The 17,466-nt window shown below is 41.0% G+C and overlaps 1 protein-coding gene across 13 annotated transcripts in view; it reads right to left on the bottom strand.

The window, feature by feature from the left end:
* REPS2 (RALBP1 associated Eps domain containing 2) overlaps positions 1-17,466 on the bottom strand; it is a 323,649-nt gene that overhangs the window by 217,303 nt on the left and 88,880 nt on the right. For all 13 annotated transcript variants that reach the window (XM_058291435.1, XM_058291431.1, XM_058291430.1 and 10 more), the window contains one exon: positions 6,419-6,516. In XM_058291435.1, the coding sequence (XP_058147418.1) occupies positions 6,419-6,516 (98 nt within the window). The remainder of the gene's footprint in view (positions 1-6,418; positions 6,517-17,466) is intronic.

The raw sequence follows: 17,466 nt of genomic DNA, 5'->3' as shown, positions 1-17,466 counted from the left end.
GATATAAAACAGGCCACACCAGCTGCCTCTGGGACAGGGAACCAATAACGGTCAGACTTCCACCTCTGAGTTTCACAGATAAATGAACAAGCAAGCACTGAACCCTTTTTTAAAGAATGATAAAATGGCTATGAGTCTCTAAAAAAGAGTCTGGAGGATGTCAGAAGGTTTGCCCTTATGCACACCTGAGCAGAGTCTCAGAGACAGATAAAGTAGATACAACCCCAGGTATTGGTTCTTTTGAGGGCTAGGGAGACCCACAGGTTCTATGGTCATGGCAGATGGGATTCACTGCCATGTCAGTTGGCCCTTCTTTGGAGCTGGTGTTTCTCCGTGATGGAACTGGACACAGATGGGATCTCTTTTCACAAGGCTTTCATGCTACTTTACTGGAATTGTAGTTGGTGCTGGAGTTTAAGATATATCTAGGGGATTTGAATCTCTGGACTGACAATATGATAGCCAGGCCCTGAGCCTCAACAGACTTCAACTCCTACACTCTGATTTATTGGACTTGCCCCACTCAGCTAACATGGAGTTGAAGAATGTCAACCACCACACCATGGAGCTTAGAGTGCCTACAACTGAAAGCAGGAGGATTGCATCCCGTATCCATGTGGAATCTAAGCCCCCTCTTGACATAGATGTGCAATGGACACAATCAATCCAATGTCCACAGAGAAAATGTGGCATTGGTGTGGGAAAAGTGGCCATGGTGGCTGATGGGTGCGGGGAATGGGAGGAAGAGATGAGATGTGGAGGCGTTTTCAAGACTTGGAGTTGTCCTGGGTGGTGCTTCAGGGACAATTATCAGACATTGTAGATCCTCCCAGGGCCCACTGGATGGAACGTGGGAGAGTATGGGCTATGATGTGGACCACTGACCATGAGGTACAGCGATGCCCAGAGATATACTTACCAAATGCAATGGATATGTCATGATGATGGGAGAGAGTGTTGCTGGGTGGGGAGTGGTGGGGTGGGGGTGGTGGGGTTGAATGGGACCTCATATTTTTTTAATGTAATAGTTTTACAAAATGAATTTAAAAAATTAAAAGATAAAAAAAAGAATGATAAAATGGAAACTTTGTATATTTGAGAAAATGTTAGAAAACTCACACTTCATGTTAACAATGAAAAACAGAAAGATGAATTGAGATGAAAGAGAAAACAAAAAGGGCAGAAGCAGGGATGATGAGGAAGATTCAGCTAGAGCACACTGGCCCCATGGGAAATGCTCAGTAGCTCTGCTCAGCCAGGAGGCCAAGGGAAAGAAGCATCAAGATACTGTACAGCTGGGAAGCAGACTTGGCCCAACGGATAGGGTGTCCGCCTACCACATGGGAGGTCCGCGGTTCAAACCCCAGGCCTCCTTGACCCATGTGAAGCTGGCCCATGTGCAGTGCTGATGCGCGCAAGGAGTGCCCTGCCATGCAGGGGTGTCCCCCGCGTAGGGGAGCCCCACGCGCAAGGAATGCACCCTGTAAGGAGAGCCGCCTAGCACTAAAGAAAGTGCAGCCTGCCCAGGAATGGTGCCGCACACACGGAGAGCTGACACAGCAAGATGATGCAACAGAAAGAGATACAGATTCCCAGTGCCACTGATAAGGATAGAAACAGTCACAGAAGAACACAGTGAATGGACACAGAGAGTAGACAATGGGGGAGTTGGGGGGGGGGGAAGGGAGAAAAATAAATAAAAATCTAAAAACAAAAAAAAAGATACTGTATGGCTGAGGAGGTGAGCTGGGGCCAAAGCGCCCAGGGCCCCAGGAGCCGTGTTCAGGCATGTGGATTACACACTAGGTGCAATGGCAGAAGGCGAAAGGCTCGAGCAGGACAGGAGGATCATCAGGAGGAGGATGGTTTGGTTGTTCGGTTTTGTTTTTTAGATTTAGGTGTTTAACTTGAAGAAGCTCATTTAATTGATCTAATTGACTCCTCACAAAAGTCTGTATCAAGTGTGTAACAACTGACTATGTATCTTCACACATTTTTCAGCAGTTTTATACCTGTGGCAGCACTGGAATTCAATTCCGCTTATTGCCAACACATGCCCTAAAATTATGTAATTTTCTTATTGCCAACTTTAAAAAAAAAAAAACATGGATTGTGGTAACACATGTGTAACAAAAACTTGCACATCTTCAAATGAAGATGTCTAGCAAATGGAGATTTGTAGTCATCAGCCTCCATGCAGCAAAAGCAGAAGTAGAAAGAAAAGCAGGCCTGGGGATCACCACCATGTAAGGGACAGTCAGAGGAAGGAGAATGGACATAGGAGATTAGGAAGGAGTAGCTACAGGACCAGGAGGAACACCCAGAGAGCATGGCCGCATGGACACCAAAGGATGAGGGCATTTCAATGGTGGGAGAAGAAGGGGCAATTCTAATTCCTAAGCCAGCAGAATTACAAACGATACTACATATTCTAGATGTTTAGAAGAACCTGTGAAAAGTAAACCACAAAATGACTTATAAACACAACAAAATAGACAAAGCAAAAAAGAAGAGTTATAATTTCTTTACAGACCACTATCAACCATCTAGCAACAGAGGATATGCTTAGCCTCTAAAATTGTGAGGGTGGTGAAATTCAACATACTGAAGAAAAAATTGAAATTCCTAAACTATTAATCAAAAAGTCTAATCAGTCATTCCAAAGTTAAGACACTGAATTGGCATAAGCACTTCCAAATTGCCAAGTCCACTGGCTACAAACAGCACTGGCCCAGGATTCCTAAAACCCTCACCCATACAGCCTCCCCCATTACCCAGAGGCCTTGCCCTCTTCCAATCACGCAGGAAGGAGTTAATGCAAGACCACAGAGGAAGTCAGGAGAGAGAGAGAAGGTTGCCATCACCCCATGAACATGGCATCATGAAGGAGATTAGTTACCCCAGTCCAGCCTAGCATCATGCCCAATAAATATTAATCATCTACCACCAACAACCTTCAATATATGACTAATTGGGGTTGGAATTTTGCTTTCTGGAATGTGGAGTCCAGCCAAGTCAAGTTGATAAGCCTAAGAAAGACACCTAAAAACAGAAATATAGCACATCAGCCATAAAAACCACAGACTACTGTCCTGAGAATGGCCCTTTGCTCTCTTAAACAGAAGACCACGCTCCAAGCAGAAAGGGGGGCACGCTCCACTCATGTCAAGCAAACATTAAGAGATTCAGACTGTTGCAGATCATTCACCATGGGCTGTTAAATCCATTCCAAGTCACTGGTGTTACAGAAAAGAGAAGGAACTCGCTCAAGGTCACAGATGTTATCTGGGCCTGGGGAGAACCTGTTTGGTTCTCTCTGCATTGTACCAGAACACCTTCTAGTGCAATGGCTGCCAAATTCCCTATGTCCACCCCCCACCCCCTTCCCAGCTTTCTCCTGGAGTGCCAGACCATCTCTTTGACACCTCCTCTTGGCTACCTCAAAAACTCAAATGCCAAAAACCCAACACTGAATTCATGATCTCTCCCCAACACTTGTAATGCAAATTTCTCTTCCAGAGCTCTGAATCTCAACAGATGGTCTCTCCATCCATGAGCTTCCCCAGCCAGAGTCTAAGGAATCATGCCCAGTGTTTAAATTCCAACCCTGCCATTTCCTAGCCATGACCTTGGGCAAATTAAATAACATTTTAAACTTCAGATTTTGTCAGCTGAAAGAAAAATGGGACAATAACAATAATCACTTCCCAAGACAGCCATGAGAATTTGAAGAGATGATGCGTATAGAGTACCAAGCAGATGGAGTCTTTGTATAGGCAGTTCGCCCTGCTGAGTTACCTGCTCCTCCCATTCCCATTGCTCATCTGGCTAACACCTATGCATCCTCCTCATTTCAACTCAAATGTTATTCTTCTCAGAAGCCTCACTTAATCACCCCTTGCCCACTAAGGCTAGGCCTTGTCCACCCCCTACCCCTAATTTTTCATGCTCAAAGCATAGTGTACTTTTCACTCACATCACATATGTTAACTGTGTATTTAGTCTGTGATGATTTGGTTAATGACCACATCCTTCAGGAGCCTGTAAGCTCCATGAGGTCAGGGATAGATGGGCTATACCTCATTTTTATATGTTCAACGCTGTGCCTGCTGCTTAATAGGTATCTAGTTGAGTGAAGGGCTCAAGAAACACGTTTATTAGCAGAAAAATGAACCTAGAGATTAGAAGAAAAGACAGAGAGCACCAAATCCAGGTGGGAGTCCATGGCCAACCCAATCACAGGGCTATGTAGAAAAGGCCCAGTAAGTCCAGTCCTTCCACTTCGAAGTTCACCATTAACTGCTTGTTTGATCATCATGGTAAGCATTAAAGATTTGATGTCTTCAGCATCAGAATGCACTCTATAGCTACACCCTAGAAATTTTGGGGTTGAACTCCAGTCCTTCAAAATACCTTTCCTAATGTAACCATCACTCCATAGTGGGTATAATCCTCTTGTTTAAAGCTGCATAATTTTGTACTATAGGATCTCTAAACCCAGCCAACTACTACATCTGGGGCTCAGCTGAAGAAACAGTGGTCTGTTCCAACTTGGGGGTAAAACTGAGCTGCACTAGTCCTAGGAGATATGGCATCTTGGTTCTCCAATTTGGTACTAATAAGGGATTTTCAAGAATATTTTTATAACACCCAATTTTTGTTTATTCAACAACTCTAGAAGCTATTCTCCTTTTAATATGTGATTCTAATGTATAGCAAAGTATTTATTAGCACAAGGTTTTTTAAATTGTGGTAATATATATATAACACAACATTTACCAATTTAATCATTTTAAGTGTACAATCCAGTGTCACTACTTTTACAATGTTGGGCTACCTTCCATTACTAAAACATTTTCATCACCCAAAACAGAAACTCTATACCCATTAAGAAATAATTACCGCCCCCCCCCACTCCTGATAACCTCTACTTACTGCCTCTATGAATTTGCTTATTCTAGATATTTTGTATCAGTGGAATCACATAATATTTGTCCTTTTGGGTCAGGCTTATTTTACTTAGCATGTTTTCAAAGTTCATCCTTGTTGTAGCATATATCAGAACTTCATTCCTTTTTATGGCTGAACAGTATTCCATTGTATGGCTATACCACATTTTGTCTATTCATTCACCTGGTGATGACCATTTGGGTTGGTCCTACCCTGTGGCTATTGAGAATAAAGCTGCCATGAACACTGGTATACAAGTTTTGTACAGGTTTTGACCTTGGACAGGCCTAGGTTCAAATCCTTACTCTGATACTTACTAGCTGTGAAACCTTAAACCAGTTGTTTGACCTCTCTGAATCATGGTTAACTTATCTATAAAAATAGAGATAATAGTACCGAGATCCCAAGGTTGGAAAAAGCATTAAATATAAGTACATAGCACCTAATTATCTTCTTATAAAAAATTATTTGTACAGAGTAGCACCTCAGAAGTTAAAATTCTGTGCATGTCTAACACAGAGCCCTATACCCATAGGGTTCTCAGGAAACATCAGGACCTTCTTTAGACTTTGTTCAGTTTCAGACTACCATCCCACTTCTTTTTGGCAGTGACTGACAAAATCTTTCTATTTTGAGTAGAAATGCCTGTGCATAAATGATCCTTCTTCCTAAGATGTACAAATGAAATGCTATACAAAGCACCCCACTTTCCCTGATCTTTAATGTCAGTGAACCCAAACTTTCTGGTAATTTCTCTCATAAACACACACACTTACATGCACACAATGCCTTCTTTGAAAATATTTCAACACAGAGACGCTACTTAAGATAATAGCTGTAGACACACAAAAAGTAAGAGCTCTTTATCCAAATGAAAACACTGGAGGTGTGGTATAGCCAAGAGAAAATGAGATACTGCCTGAGCATTTTCCATCATATTTCTTTTAGTATCTACTACATACAAGAAACAGTAGGTGTTGCCACTTGTAAAATAGCTGCTCTCTAAACAGCATTGGATCAGGCACCAAGAGAGAGTACAAGAGAGCTACCTCTACCTTCCAAAAGCTTACATCCTAACTGGAGGCACAAAAGAAATGGAAAACAATTAACTATGTACTGAATGAGTAGGAAGAAAGGATAAGGCACAGACAAGATGGCCTGTTTTGGAAAAAGTAAAATGCAATTCTCCTGATCAAAGTGCCTAAAGATTAGGAAGATGAAGGTAGAGGGGCATTCTAGACATACTGAAGACCAAGAACCAGCCTGTTTTATTCTACAGTCATGGAGAAGGGGTAGGAACATACACCGAAAAGATAAGGGAAATATAACAGCAACACAACAAGAAGTGCAATATTTGCATGAGGGGGCAGTTTTATATCTTCCTTGCAATCAAAAAGCCACACCCCCAAAGTCCAAAGCTTGTCTCCACTCACCCACTGGCATAACCCCCCCACACACCATCACTTACCCGTATAAGGGAAGCCTGAAGACGAGGGGGTTTGGTTCCAGGACCCGCCGATGAGAGTCCCTCAAGCTGGACAAGAGGCTGTCTACCTTCATAAGGAGCTGAAACAGCAGGAGGGAAAGTCAACATGGTATCTATCCAAAGATTCCACCCAAAAAGTGTGACTTCACACTCAAACTGATACAACATCTGCATTTCAGGGAAGAATTTATAAAGGAGTTAGAGTATATGCTCAAAGGACCGCCTATGACAAACTTTGACACATTTGGGCATAATTTAATTGAACAATCCGAAGACATTCAACCAATCCAAGATAAGGGAATAAAATAATTACATCGGTTTAAGATTAGGAATAAATTGTGAGGGTTGAAAGGTGAGAACTTAAACTGGGATAAAGAACAATGAGATCAGCTATAAAAGTACCATAAGTGCTCAGATTCTAAATATAAGGTAAATTCTATACATATACCTACCTGTTTAAAAGTTATCCTTTTAACATCCATGCCCCTACTAAATCAAGAAAACTAATATGCCCTTTGAACACTAAGAAACAACACTGTTTAATTTGGAAAAAAAGGAATGGCACTTCTATGTAAATGAAACATCCAGTCTTCTTTCCCTTTTTAAGAGAATATAAAAATAAGTAGAGAAAATATATATTTTATATTTATTATTTTACTACTCAATAATCAAGATATTTTTTTTAATTTTGCTACCTTTAAAAAGATTTTAGCCACCAAAAAAAAAAAAGGCACTTTTTACTCTGCCTTTTGTTTCCAGAACCCATAATGATGATCCAGCCAATATGGTAGGGAAACAATCAAACATAACCAATGGGAGGAAGCAGATGTGGCTCAACCAAGTGGGCTCCCATCTACCATATAGGAGGCCCAGGGTTCGGTGCCCAGGGCTTCCTGGTGAAGGCAAGCTGGCCCGTGTGGCAAACTGGCCCACGTGGAGTGCTGGCCTGCACGGAATACTGCCCCACACAGGAGTGCTGCCCTGTGCAGGAGTGCTGCCCCACATGGAGAGCTGGTGCAGCAAGATGACTCAACAAAAAGAGATACAGAGGAGAAAGAATAAGAGATGCAGCAGATCATGGAGCTGCGGTGGCACAAGAGAATGCTCACCTCTCTCTCTCACTCTGGAAGGTCCCAGGATTGGTTCCCAGAGCCACCTAACGAGATTATAAGCAGACAGAGAAGAACACACAGCAAATGGACACAGAGAGCAGGAAACAGGGGAAATGGGGTGGAGGGGAGAGAAATAAATAAATATTAATAAATTAATAAATAAAAACATAACCAATGGAGAGCAGATGTGGCTCAAGTGGTTGAGCGCTCGCTTCCCACATGGGAAGGTCCTGGGTTCAGTTTCGGATGCCTCCTAAAAACAACCAAAAACAAACAACAAGGAAAACAAAATGAAAAAACCAACTCAGGGGACCCAGTGTGGCTCAGTGGTTGAGCACTGGCTTCCCACATTACAAGGTCCCAGGTTCAATCCCTGGCCCCGGTACATCCAAACAAAAGAATATACCATAACCATGTAGCATTCACCTCTGACAGAGAGGAGAAATTACTGCCCAAGTTGAAACCATTTCTGGTCTCTGTGGGTTAACAGTTCAAGGTTTGAAAGTATATAAACAAGTATTATGCATTCTTGCTATAGCTTATTTATATATAAAACTGGGGGAGAGCAGAGCAGCCCTTTATGATGTCAAGTTTGGCAGGGTTTAATCTTTTTAAAATAAAGAGGGTATAATAGCACATCAAGAACAACAATCCACCCCTGGGCTTGCATCTGCTTTTTAAAATTTCTTCCAAGCAACTGGAACACAACATGGAGACACATTAAAATACATCAAAACACATTAAAACCTCAAAATGACTGCCTGGCAAGCTGTTATGTGGATTTTCAGAATCTGCTAAGAATGGATTTTTTAAAAAAAACACAAAAACTGCAAAGGAAACATACATAGAAAATGCATAATTCAAATTTTAAAAAGTAAGTCTCAGCTGGTAGGCAGGTGTTTGCTTCTGAGAAGTAGGATTTCTTCAATCATTCCATTTTGATGGAACACCCAATTAAACCCTTGATACCAACTGCTCTTTGCTGAAAGGCTTTAAACACTCCACTGTAACACTGTTGGGTGCTGCTGGTCATGATCTCTCCCTGTGAAGCTGATCCCACAAGCCTCTGCTGCCTATAGGAGGGAGGGAGCTTCCACTGCCCAGGAGAGACAAGTGTGGAAAGAAGCCATCTGGCCCTTGGCTCCAGTCCCTCACTTACTAGGTTCTTTCTTTGGAAGAGTCAGAGGTATCTCATCAGTAAAGCTTGGAGAAAAGGCTCAGTTGTGGGAGGGGGGGGGGGTCATTTCTGGAGAAGCCTGGCCTTACCTCCAGTGGGAAGCCTGCACTGGCCAAGCCTGCCTGGGACTGGAAAGGTGAGTTTATGAAGCCCATCTGGTCACAGATCTAAGATCTATACTCCAACAGCTGTATCAGTATCAAAGCTGATATTTTGGCTATCATCTGTCTCATTCCTCAAATTGGATCTGAACTCAGAAGGGAAAAATATAGGCATTATTTGTTGCCTCTACTTTCTTTCCTCCCAAAATGAAATCCAAAACACACAACTCAATGCAAACCAAATAAACTTTAGATCTGCTTATAGGAGGTTTAATAAAGAACCAGAAGTACCATTTTTCTCCAAAAGGAGGAGTATAAAACAAATCCCGAAAACACTCTGAAGTTCAGAGACAACCTAGAACAAAGCTGACAGGTAACTGCACAGTAAAGGTACCACATTTGCAATCAACCCAGTGAATGAGATACAGGTCACTTTCAAGAATACTTAAGAGCTTCAAAAATAAAACTGGTGTCAGAGTCTAAAATCACAGGAGAAAATAAAAGGGAACTCTGAAGCATCTACAATGTGCCAGGAACTATGTGAGGCACTTTATATGACATCTCTCACTTGATCCACAGAGAAAACCTCTGAAGAAGAGATTAATCCCATTTTACAGATAATGGAAACTGAGGCTCAGGTAAATGAAAGACCCATAGTCAGAGAGGGTAGAAATGTTCAGAAATGAAAATTTCAGGACCACCAACTCTACCTTAAAACCAAGAATCTGACTTCACAGCCTGTGATCTTAAGTGAGAAGAGACATCAAAATAAGATATATAAGAAAAAGCAGAATAAGCATACTGATTTTGAGGTAAGATGCTAAATATCAGAAGAACTAGCAAAAGAAGTTGAAAGTGGTTGTCTCTGGGGATCAGAAACAGGTTGCAGAGAAAGGTGAGAAAGAGAATAGTTCTTACTATAGGTTTCAAAGAATTGTTTAACAATATGCATGTATTACTGTGATTTAAAACCTGTTTTTAAAAATGTGGACAGGGGCGCGGATGTAGCTCAAGCAGTTGAGTGCCTGCTTCCCACATACAAGGTCCTAGGTTCAATCCCCAGTATCTCCTAAAAACAAAAACAACAAACGAACAAAAAACCAACTCAGGGAAGCCAATGTAGCTCAGTGGTTGAGTTTTGGCTTCCCACATACAGGTCTCTGATTCAATTCCGGGCCCCAGTACCTAAAAGAAAAAAAAAATGTGGCTAGCAGAGTGACCTCCAGGAGAGATGGTAGAGTAGGGAGCTGTAGGGCCCAGCCCTTCTACCAAAGAAACTACTAAACAGGCTGAAACTGGCTGAAACGACTATTTTGAAATTTCAGAGGCCAGAAGAACACTGAACAGTATCCAGGGAAAAGCGGGAGAAAGAGGCTGATAAATTCCAGTAAAAAACTCTAAACTGCTCTCTCTTTGTGGCACCTACCAGCACCCATCCCCCACTCTCGTGGCAGGCCACGACAGGGTCCAGTCCCTGGCTAGCGGCTGCTGACAGAAAGGGACATAAAAGCCCTCCTCCCAAAGAACAGGGGTGTGCAGGCCAGTCACTAATCACAGCTTTTTTTCCCTTTTTTAAAGTATCAGGCCAGGATTGAACCCAGGACCTCGTATGTGGGAAGCCGGCACTCAACCACTTAGCCACATCGGCTCACCTGAGTTACTTTTTTCATTTGTTTGCTTATTGTTTTTTTGTTTTGTTTTTAGGAGGCACCAGGACCAAACCAGGTCCTCCCATGTGCCAAGCAGGAGCTAAACTGCTTGAGCCACATCTATTCCCTGATCCAGGGGTTTTTGATTAGCAAATTTTGGATCCCTGGATCCCAGCTTGGAGGGCAGTTACTGTTTGAACCCAACCCAAAGGTGCAGCAGCCATTGTTTCAACCCTACCCTAGAGAAAGGGAACAGCAGTCCTTGCTTCAACCTGGGACAGAGGCAGAGGCAGTGAAGATTTAAAGACACAGGGCTTCCTCAGGGCTGTGGAGGAAAGTTAGCTAAAGGGCTGCATTTGCTGGGCAGGCCAGGAAGGCTCAGCTTTGGAAAGCCATCAGAGAAAATTTTGGCAAGCTGGTCTGCCACCCTTTCATGGGCTCCAGACCCTGTATGGGCAGGGAAAGACCAAATTGAGAAAGTCCTCTAGGGTGTGACCCTCCTCCTGGAATTTGCCCTCCAGGAAAAAGCACTGTGAGGTAACAAAAGGAGTAACACTAAAGAGGTTGACAGTCCGGGACAAAGATCTGCTCTGCCAGCTTCGGGGTGCGGGAGTGGGAGGTTTGTCCCTAGGAAAGAGCGGACAACCCAACTCATATAAACAGGGAAACTCCCAAAACCTTTAGCAAGCAAAAGTCCAGGAAAAGAGAGGCCCAGTAGGGCAGGGAAAACCCTGCACAGTGTATTTGCCTTGGGCACACCTTCTAGATAAGAGCTGAAGCTCAAGAAAATCTGTCTTATCACCAGCTGGTTACAAAGCAAAGAAACAGACATCTCAGGGAGTAAATCCCAGAGTTAACATTTTAAAATATTAAGAGGTACAGTGTGTAACAGAATAATTCAAGGCAAAGAAACAGGAAATGATGGCCCATCCAAAGCAGGAGGATAAAAGTACAGAAAAGGATGACGAAGAATGTGGACATTCTGAACAAAAGCCTTTGTAAAAATGATCTCAAAAATTCTTAAGGAGAAGTTCTAACAATGGTAGTTGCTTCCTTCAGGATTTATTAGATGTGTGAAGTACTGATAAATGTCACAATGATGGTTTTATTTTTTCGATTATTACTTTAAGTAGGTTAGGCCTTACCACGAATGAGTCATTTTTAAAATGTACATTTTTTAATGAGTGGTTTTTACAGATACATCAAAATAAATTATACAACTAAATTTTAAAAAAACAGGGGATGATATGGGAGAGGGAGGGGGTACGTGCGAATCCCTCATACTTTCAATGTAACTTTTCTGTAACCTAAAACCGCTTTAGAAATAAAGTTTATTATATTTTAAAAATAAAGGAAATGAAGAAAAATATCAGCAAAAACTACACAATAATAGGAAAACAATGAATGAACAATATGAGAGTCTAAGTAAAGAGAAAGAAATTTTAAAAAGGAACCAAACAGAACGACAGGAGTTGAAGATCACGATAACTGAAACGAAATGTGCCCAGGAGGATTTCAAGAGCAGACTGGAGCTGGCAGAAGAAAGACTAAGTGAACTTGAAGGCAAGACACTTGAAATGAGTCAGGCTGAGGAAAAGAAATATTAAAAGCAAAAGTAGCCTGAGACATCTATGGGACACCGTGAGGCACACCCATATACATATTATGGGAGTTCCAGAGGAGAGGAAAGGGAGGAAACGGCAGAAAGAATAGTCAAAGAAACAATGACAGAGAATTTCCCCAACTTAGCAAAACTTCCCAAACTCGCCAAACAGGATAAATGTGAAGGAAAATACACCCCTATCAAATGCAAAGGACAAGGAGAGAGTTCTGAAAGCTGCAAGAGAAAAGCTCCTTACATACAAGGAAGTCATAATAAGACTGAGTGCGGATTTCTCATCAGAAATGATGGAGACAAAAACTCAGTGGATTGAAATACTTAAAAGTGCTGAAGGAAAATAACTTCTAGACAAGAATTTTATAACTAGCAAGACTCTTTCAAAAATGATGGCGAGGGAACGGATGTAGCTCAAGTGGTTGAGTGCCTGCTTCCCATATAAAAGGTCCCAGGTTTGATCCCTGGTACTTCCTAAAAATAAAAAACAACAAACAAACAAACAAATGAAAAAAAACAACTCAGGGGAGCCAGTGTAGATCAGTGACTAAGTGCCGGCTTTCCACATATGAGGTCCCAAGTTCAATCCCCAGTCTCAGGACCTTAAAAAAAGGGGGGGGGGGCGGGTTAATACATCCTCAGATAAACAAAAGTGGAGGGAGCACATCCCCACTAGACCTTCCCTACAAGCAATGCTAAAGAAAATTCTTCAGACTGAAACAAAAGGACACTAGACCATGGTTCAAAGCAGCATAAAGAAAGACAGACCTGTAGTAAAGGTAATCATGTGGGTAATTATAAATGCCAATATGACTGTGCTGCATTCTTTGGTATGTAACTCTATGTCTTACTTCCTACAGGTGCTAAAATGCAATGCATAAAAAGTAATGAGTGGGGAAGCAGCTGTGGCTCAATTGACTGGGCTCCCGTCTACCATATGGGAGGCCCTGGGTTCACTCCCAAGGGCCTCCTTGTGAAGGCAGGCTCACCCACATGCTGCGGAGAGCTGATGGCCTGTGCCTGTGGAGAGCTGGCACAGCAAGATGACACAACAAAGGAAGACAAACAGAGAAGATCGCGCAGCAAATGGACAGAGAGAACAGACAGCAAGCAAGCCACAAGTGGGGGAAATAAATAAAAATTTTTAAAAAGACTTAAAAAAAAAAAGTAACAAGGGAAGCCAATATGGCTCAATGGTTGGGCACCGGCTTCCCACATACAAGGTCGTGGGTGCAATCCCCAGCCCTAATACTTAAAAAAAAAAAAAAGTAAGGATAACAACAACCATGTCTGACCAACCCCATATGGCTGAGACTGAGAAATTCAGTTAAGTTAAAATTGAAGAAGACAGAAATACAAGAGGAAATTCCACCTGCCTTCCAAAGAAATGGTCAAACAGGAGAAGCAAGGAGGTGAATTGTAATGAGGCATGCCCCAAAAATATGCAGTGTATATTTCACAAGCACTGCCTTCTTACTTTACTTCTTTTAGCTGTTAACTTTGTAAGCTGCATAGAGACTGGATCAAGTTTAAGCGACTGTGCTGCCCCTTTTCACACTAAAGAATCGAAAACTACTGACAAGGAAGGCCGCACCTGCCTCTCCCATATGTCTAGGAAGGAAAAGAACTTGAATGTTGGTGAAGGAAGAAGCTTGACGGGACGAAAGTAAAACTTAGAGTAAAAGCAAAAGCTGGTCCCGGGTGTCCCACAGGCTGTAAAATACATTTTAATCAGAGTGCAATTCTTCATTCACATGATTTTAATTACTGGAATGCAAAATTTTTTAATGTGCGAATAAACAGTTTTAAACCTGAAAAAAATGGTAAATCCAAGTTTTTGGACATACAATGTACAAAGATGTGAGTGGCAACAAGTATGAACAAACCAGTGGGGGGACAAAAGGGTATAGGCAAAGTATACGTGTATGTTATTGAAGTTATTGACATCAAACCAAATGTAATTGTTACATATTTAGGAGGTTAAATTTTAACCCTATGGTAACCACAAGGAAAACAGATGAAAAACGCAAAAGACAAGGAGAGAGTTCTGAAAGCTGCAAAAGAAACTCAATGTTACATATAAGGGACTCCCAAAAAGACTGAGTGCTGATTTCTCATCAGAAACCACGGAAACAAAAGGCAATAATAGGTTTGTAAATGGATGTGGTTCAAGCGATTGAGCTCCCACCTACCACATGGGAGGTCCCAGGTTCGGTTCCTGGTGCCTCCTAAAGAAGACAAGCAAGACAGTGGGCAGATATGACAGATTGGCAAGGCAAGCTGACACAAGATGATGAAACAAGATCATGCAACAAGGACCATGAGGAAACACAATGAGAGACCCAACAAGAAGGTAGCAGAGGTAGCTCAAGCAATTTGGCACCTCCCTCCCATATGGGAGGTCCCAGGTTCAGTTCCCAGTGCCTTCTAAAATGAAGACTAGCAGACAGAACACACAACAAACAAGAGAGCAGAAAGTGGGCACAAACAATGAGGGAAGGGGGAAAAATAAACAAATAAAATAAATCTTAAAAAAAAAGGCAGTGGGTTGAAATACTCAAAGAGCTGACAGAAAACAAGTGCCAGCCAAAAATTTTATATCCAGCAAGGTTTTCTTTCTTTCTTTCAAAAATGAAGGAGAGATTAAGATATTCCCAGATAAACAAAAGCTTAGGGAATTCATCATCACTACATCTGCCCTATAAGCAATGCTAAAGGGATTTCTTCAGACTGAAATGTAAGGACAACAGATAGTGTTTCAAAGCAGCATAAAGACAGACAGACCTGTGGTAAAGGTAACCATTTGGGTAATTATAAATTCCAGCATTATTGTAGTGTATTGTTTGGTATGTAACTCCACTTCTTACTTCCGACAGGTGCTAAAACACAAATGCATAAAAAGTAATGATAAATCAATGTTTTTGGACGTACAGTGTACAAAGATACAAGTGGTAACAAGTCCTTAAATGGATGGAGGGACAGGGGTATAAGCAAAGTATATGTGCATGCCATTGAAATTACAACAGTTTCAAACTAAATATAATTGTCCTATATTTAGGATACTAAATTTTGGAAGCGGACTTGGCCCAATGGATAGGGCGTCTGCCTACCATACAGAATGTCCACGGTTCAAATCCTGGCCTCCCTGACCCGTGTGGAGCTGGCCCATGTGCAGTGCTGATACGTGCAAGGAGTGCCCTGCTACGCAGGGGTGTTCCCCGTGTAGGGGAGCCCCACGCTCAAGGAGTGCACCCCGTAAGAAGAGCCACCCAGCACGAAAGAAAGTGCAGCCTGCCCAAGAATGGCGCCACACACACGGAGAGCTGACACAACAAGATGATGCAACAAAAAGAAACACAGATTCCCGGTGCTGCTGCTAAGGACAAAAGTGGTCACAGAAGAACACACAGTGAATGGACAGAGAGAGCAGACATTAGGGGGTGTAGAGAAATAAATAAAAAATAAATCTTTAAAAAATATATATATTAAATTTTAACCCTATGGTTACCACAAGGAAAAAAGACGAAAAATATATCCAGATAGAAAAGCGAATGCTCTTAATATGGTACAACACAAGAAAGCAAATAAATATAAAAGTAGGCTTTAATGGAAGTGAAAGACAAAAAAGGTAGAAGAATTACAAAGAATAAATAGCAAAATGACAGAAGAAAGACCTGTATTATCAATAGTGACTTTAAATGTAAATGGATTAAACTGTGCAGTCAAAAGGCAGAAACGGGGAGAATGGTTTAAAAAGCATGATCCAGCTATATGCTGTCAGCAAAAGACTCACCTTTCAGTCAAAGACACAAGTACACTGATGAAAGGATGGGAAAAAAAATACACCATGCAAGTAGTAACCAAAAGAGGGCTGCTGTGGCTCTACTAATATTAGATAAAATAGATTTTAAATCAAAAACAATTACAAGGGACAAAGATGGTCATTACATTCTGATAAAGGGGACAATTCAATAGGAAGATGTTATAGTTATAAATATATATGCACCTAACAACAGACCTCTAAAATATATAAAAAAAAATACTGGCAGGTTTGAAGGGAATAACTGACAGTTGTACATTAATAGAAGTTGTACATTAATAGAAGTAAATAAAAGTAGGAGATTATAAAACACCACTCAATAAAGGATAGAAATCTATTCAGAACAATACACTAAACCAACTAGACCTAACAGACATATAGAGAACACTGCACCCAACAAAAACAGAATACACATTCTCCAGGATATGCCACATGTTGGGTTACAAAACAAGTCTCAATAAACTCAAAAATATTGAAATCATACAAAGTGTATTCTCTGACCACAATGGAATGAAGCTAGAAATTAACAACAGAGGGAGAAAGGGAAAATTCACAAATATGTGGAAATTAAACAACATACTCTGGAACAACCAAAGGGTTAAAAAGAAAATCAGAAGTTAAATTTGGAAATATCTTGAGGCGAATGAAAGTGAAACTACAACATAACAAAACTTATGAGATGCAGCAAAGGCAGTGCTGAGAGGGAAATTTATAGTGCTTACACTAAAAAACAAGATTTCCAATCAGAGACCTAACCTCAAAACTAGAAGAATTAGAAAAGGAAGAGCTAATTAAACCCAAAGCAAGCAGAAGGAAGGAAATAAAGATAAGAGTGGAGATAAATGAAATAGAAACAATAAAATCAAAAACCAAAACTTTGTTCTTTGAAAAGATAATGCAATCAACAAATCTTTACCTAAACTGACAAAAGAAAAAAGAAGGAATACAAATAATGAAAATCAAAAATGAAAAGGGAGACATTACTACCAATCCCACTGAAATAAAAAGGACGCAAAGTGGATACTATGAACAACTGTACACCAATAAAGTAGACAAGCTAGATGAAATGGATAAATTCTGAGAAACACATAAACTGCCTACATTGACTCAAGAAAAAATAGAAGATCTAAACAAACCAATTACCAGTAAAGAGATTAAATCAGTCATCAAAAACCTCCCAACCAAAAAATCCCAGAACCAGATGGCTTCACATGGGAATTCTACCAAACATTCCAAAAAGACTTAATTCCAATTCTGCACAAATTCTTCCAAAAAATTTAAGAGGAGGGAACACTCCCTAACTCCTACTACAAGGCTATCATCACCCTCATACCAAAGTTGAATAAAGATAACACAAGAAAAGAAAACTACAGGCCAATATCTCTTATGAATAGAGATGTAAAATATGTCAACAAAATACTAGCAAACCGAATTAACAGCATATTAAAAGAATTATACACCATGATCAAGTGGGATTTATCCCAGGTATGCAAGGTTGATTCAACATAAGAAAAAAAATCAATTAATGTAAAATACCACATTAACAGAATGAAAGG

This window comes from Dasypus novemcinctus, chromosome X (genome assembly GCF_030445035.2).
Source record: "Dasypus novemcinctus isolate mDasNov1 chromosome X, mDasNov1.1.hap2, whole genome shotgun sequence".
NCBI lineage: Eukaryota > Metazoa > Chordata > Mammalia > Cingulata > Dasypodidae > Dasypus > Dasypus novemcinctus.
This window is presented reverse-complemented; position numbering and strand designations above follow the sequence as displayed.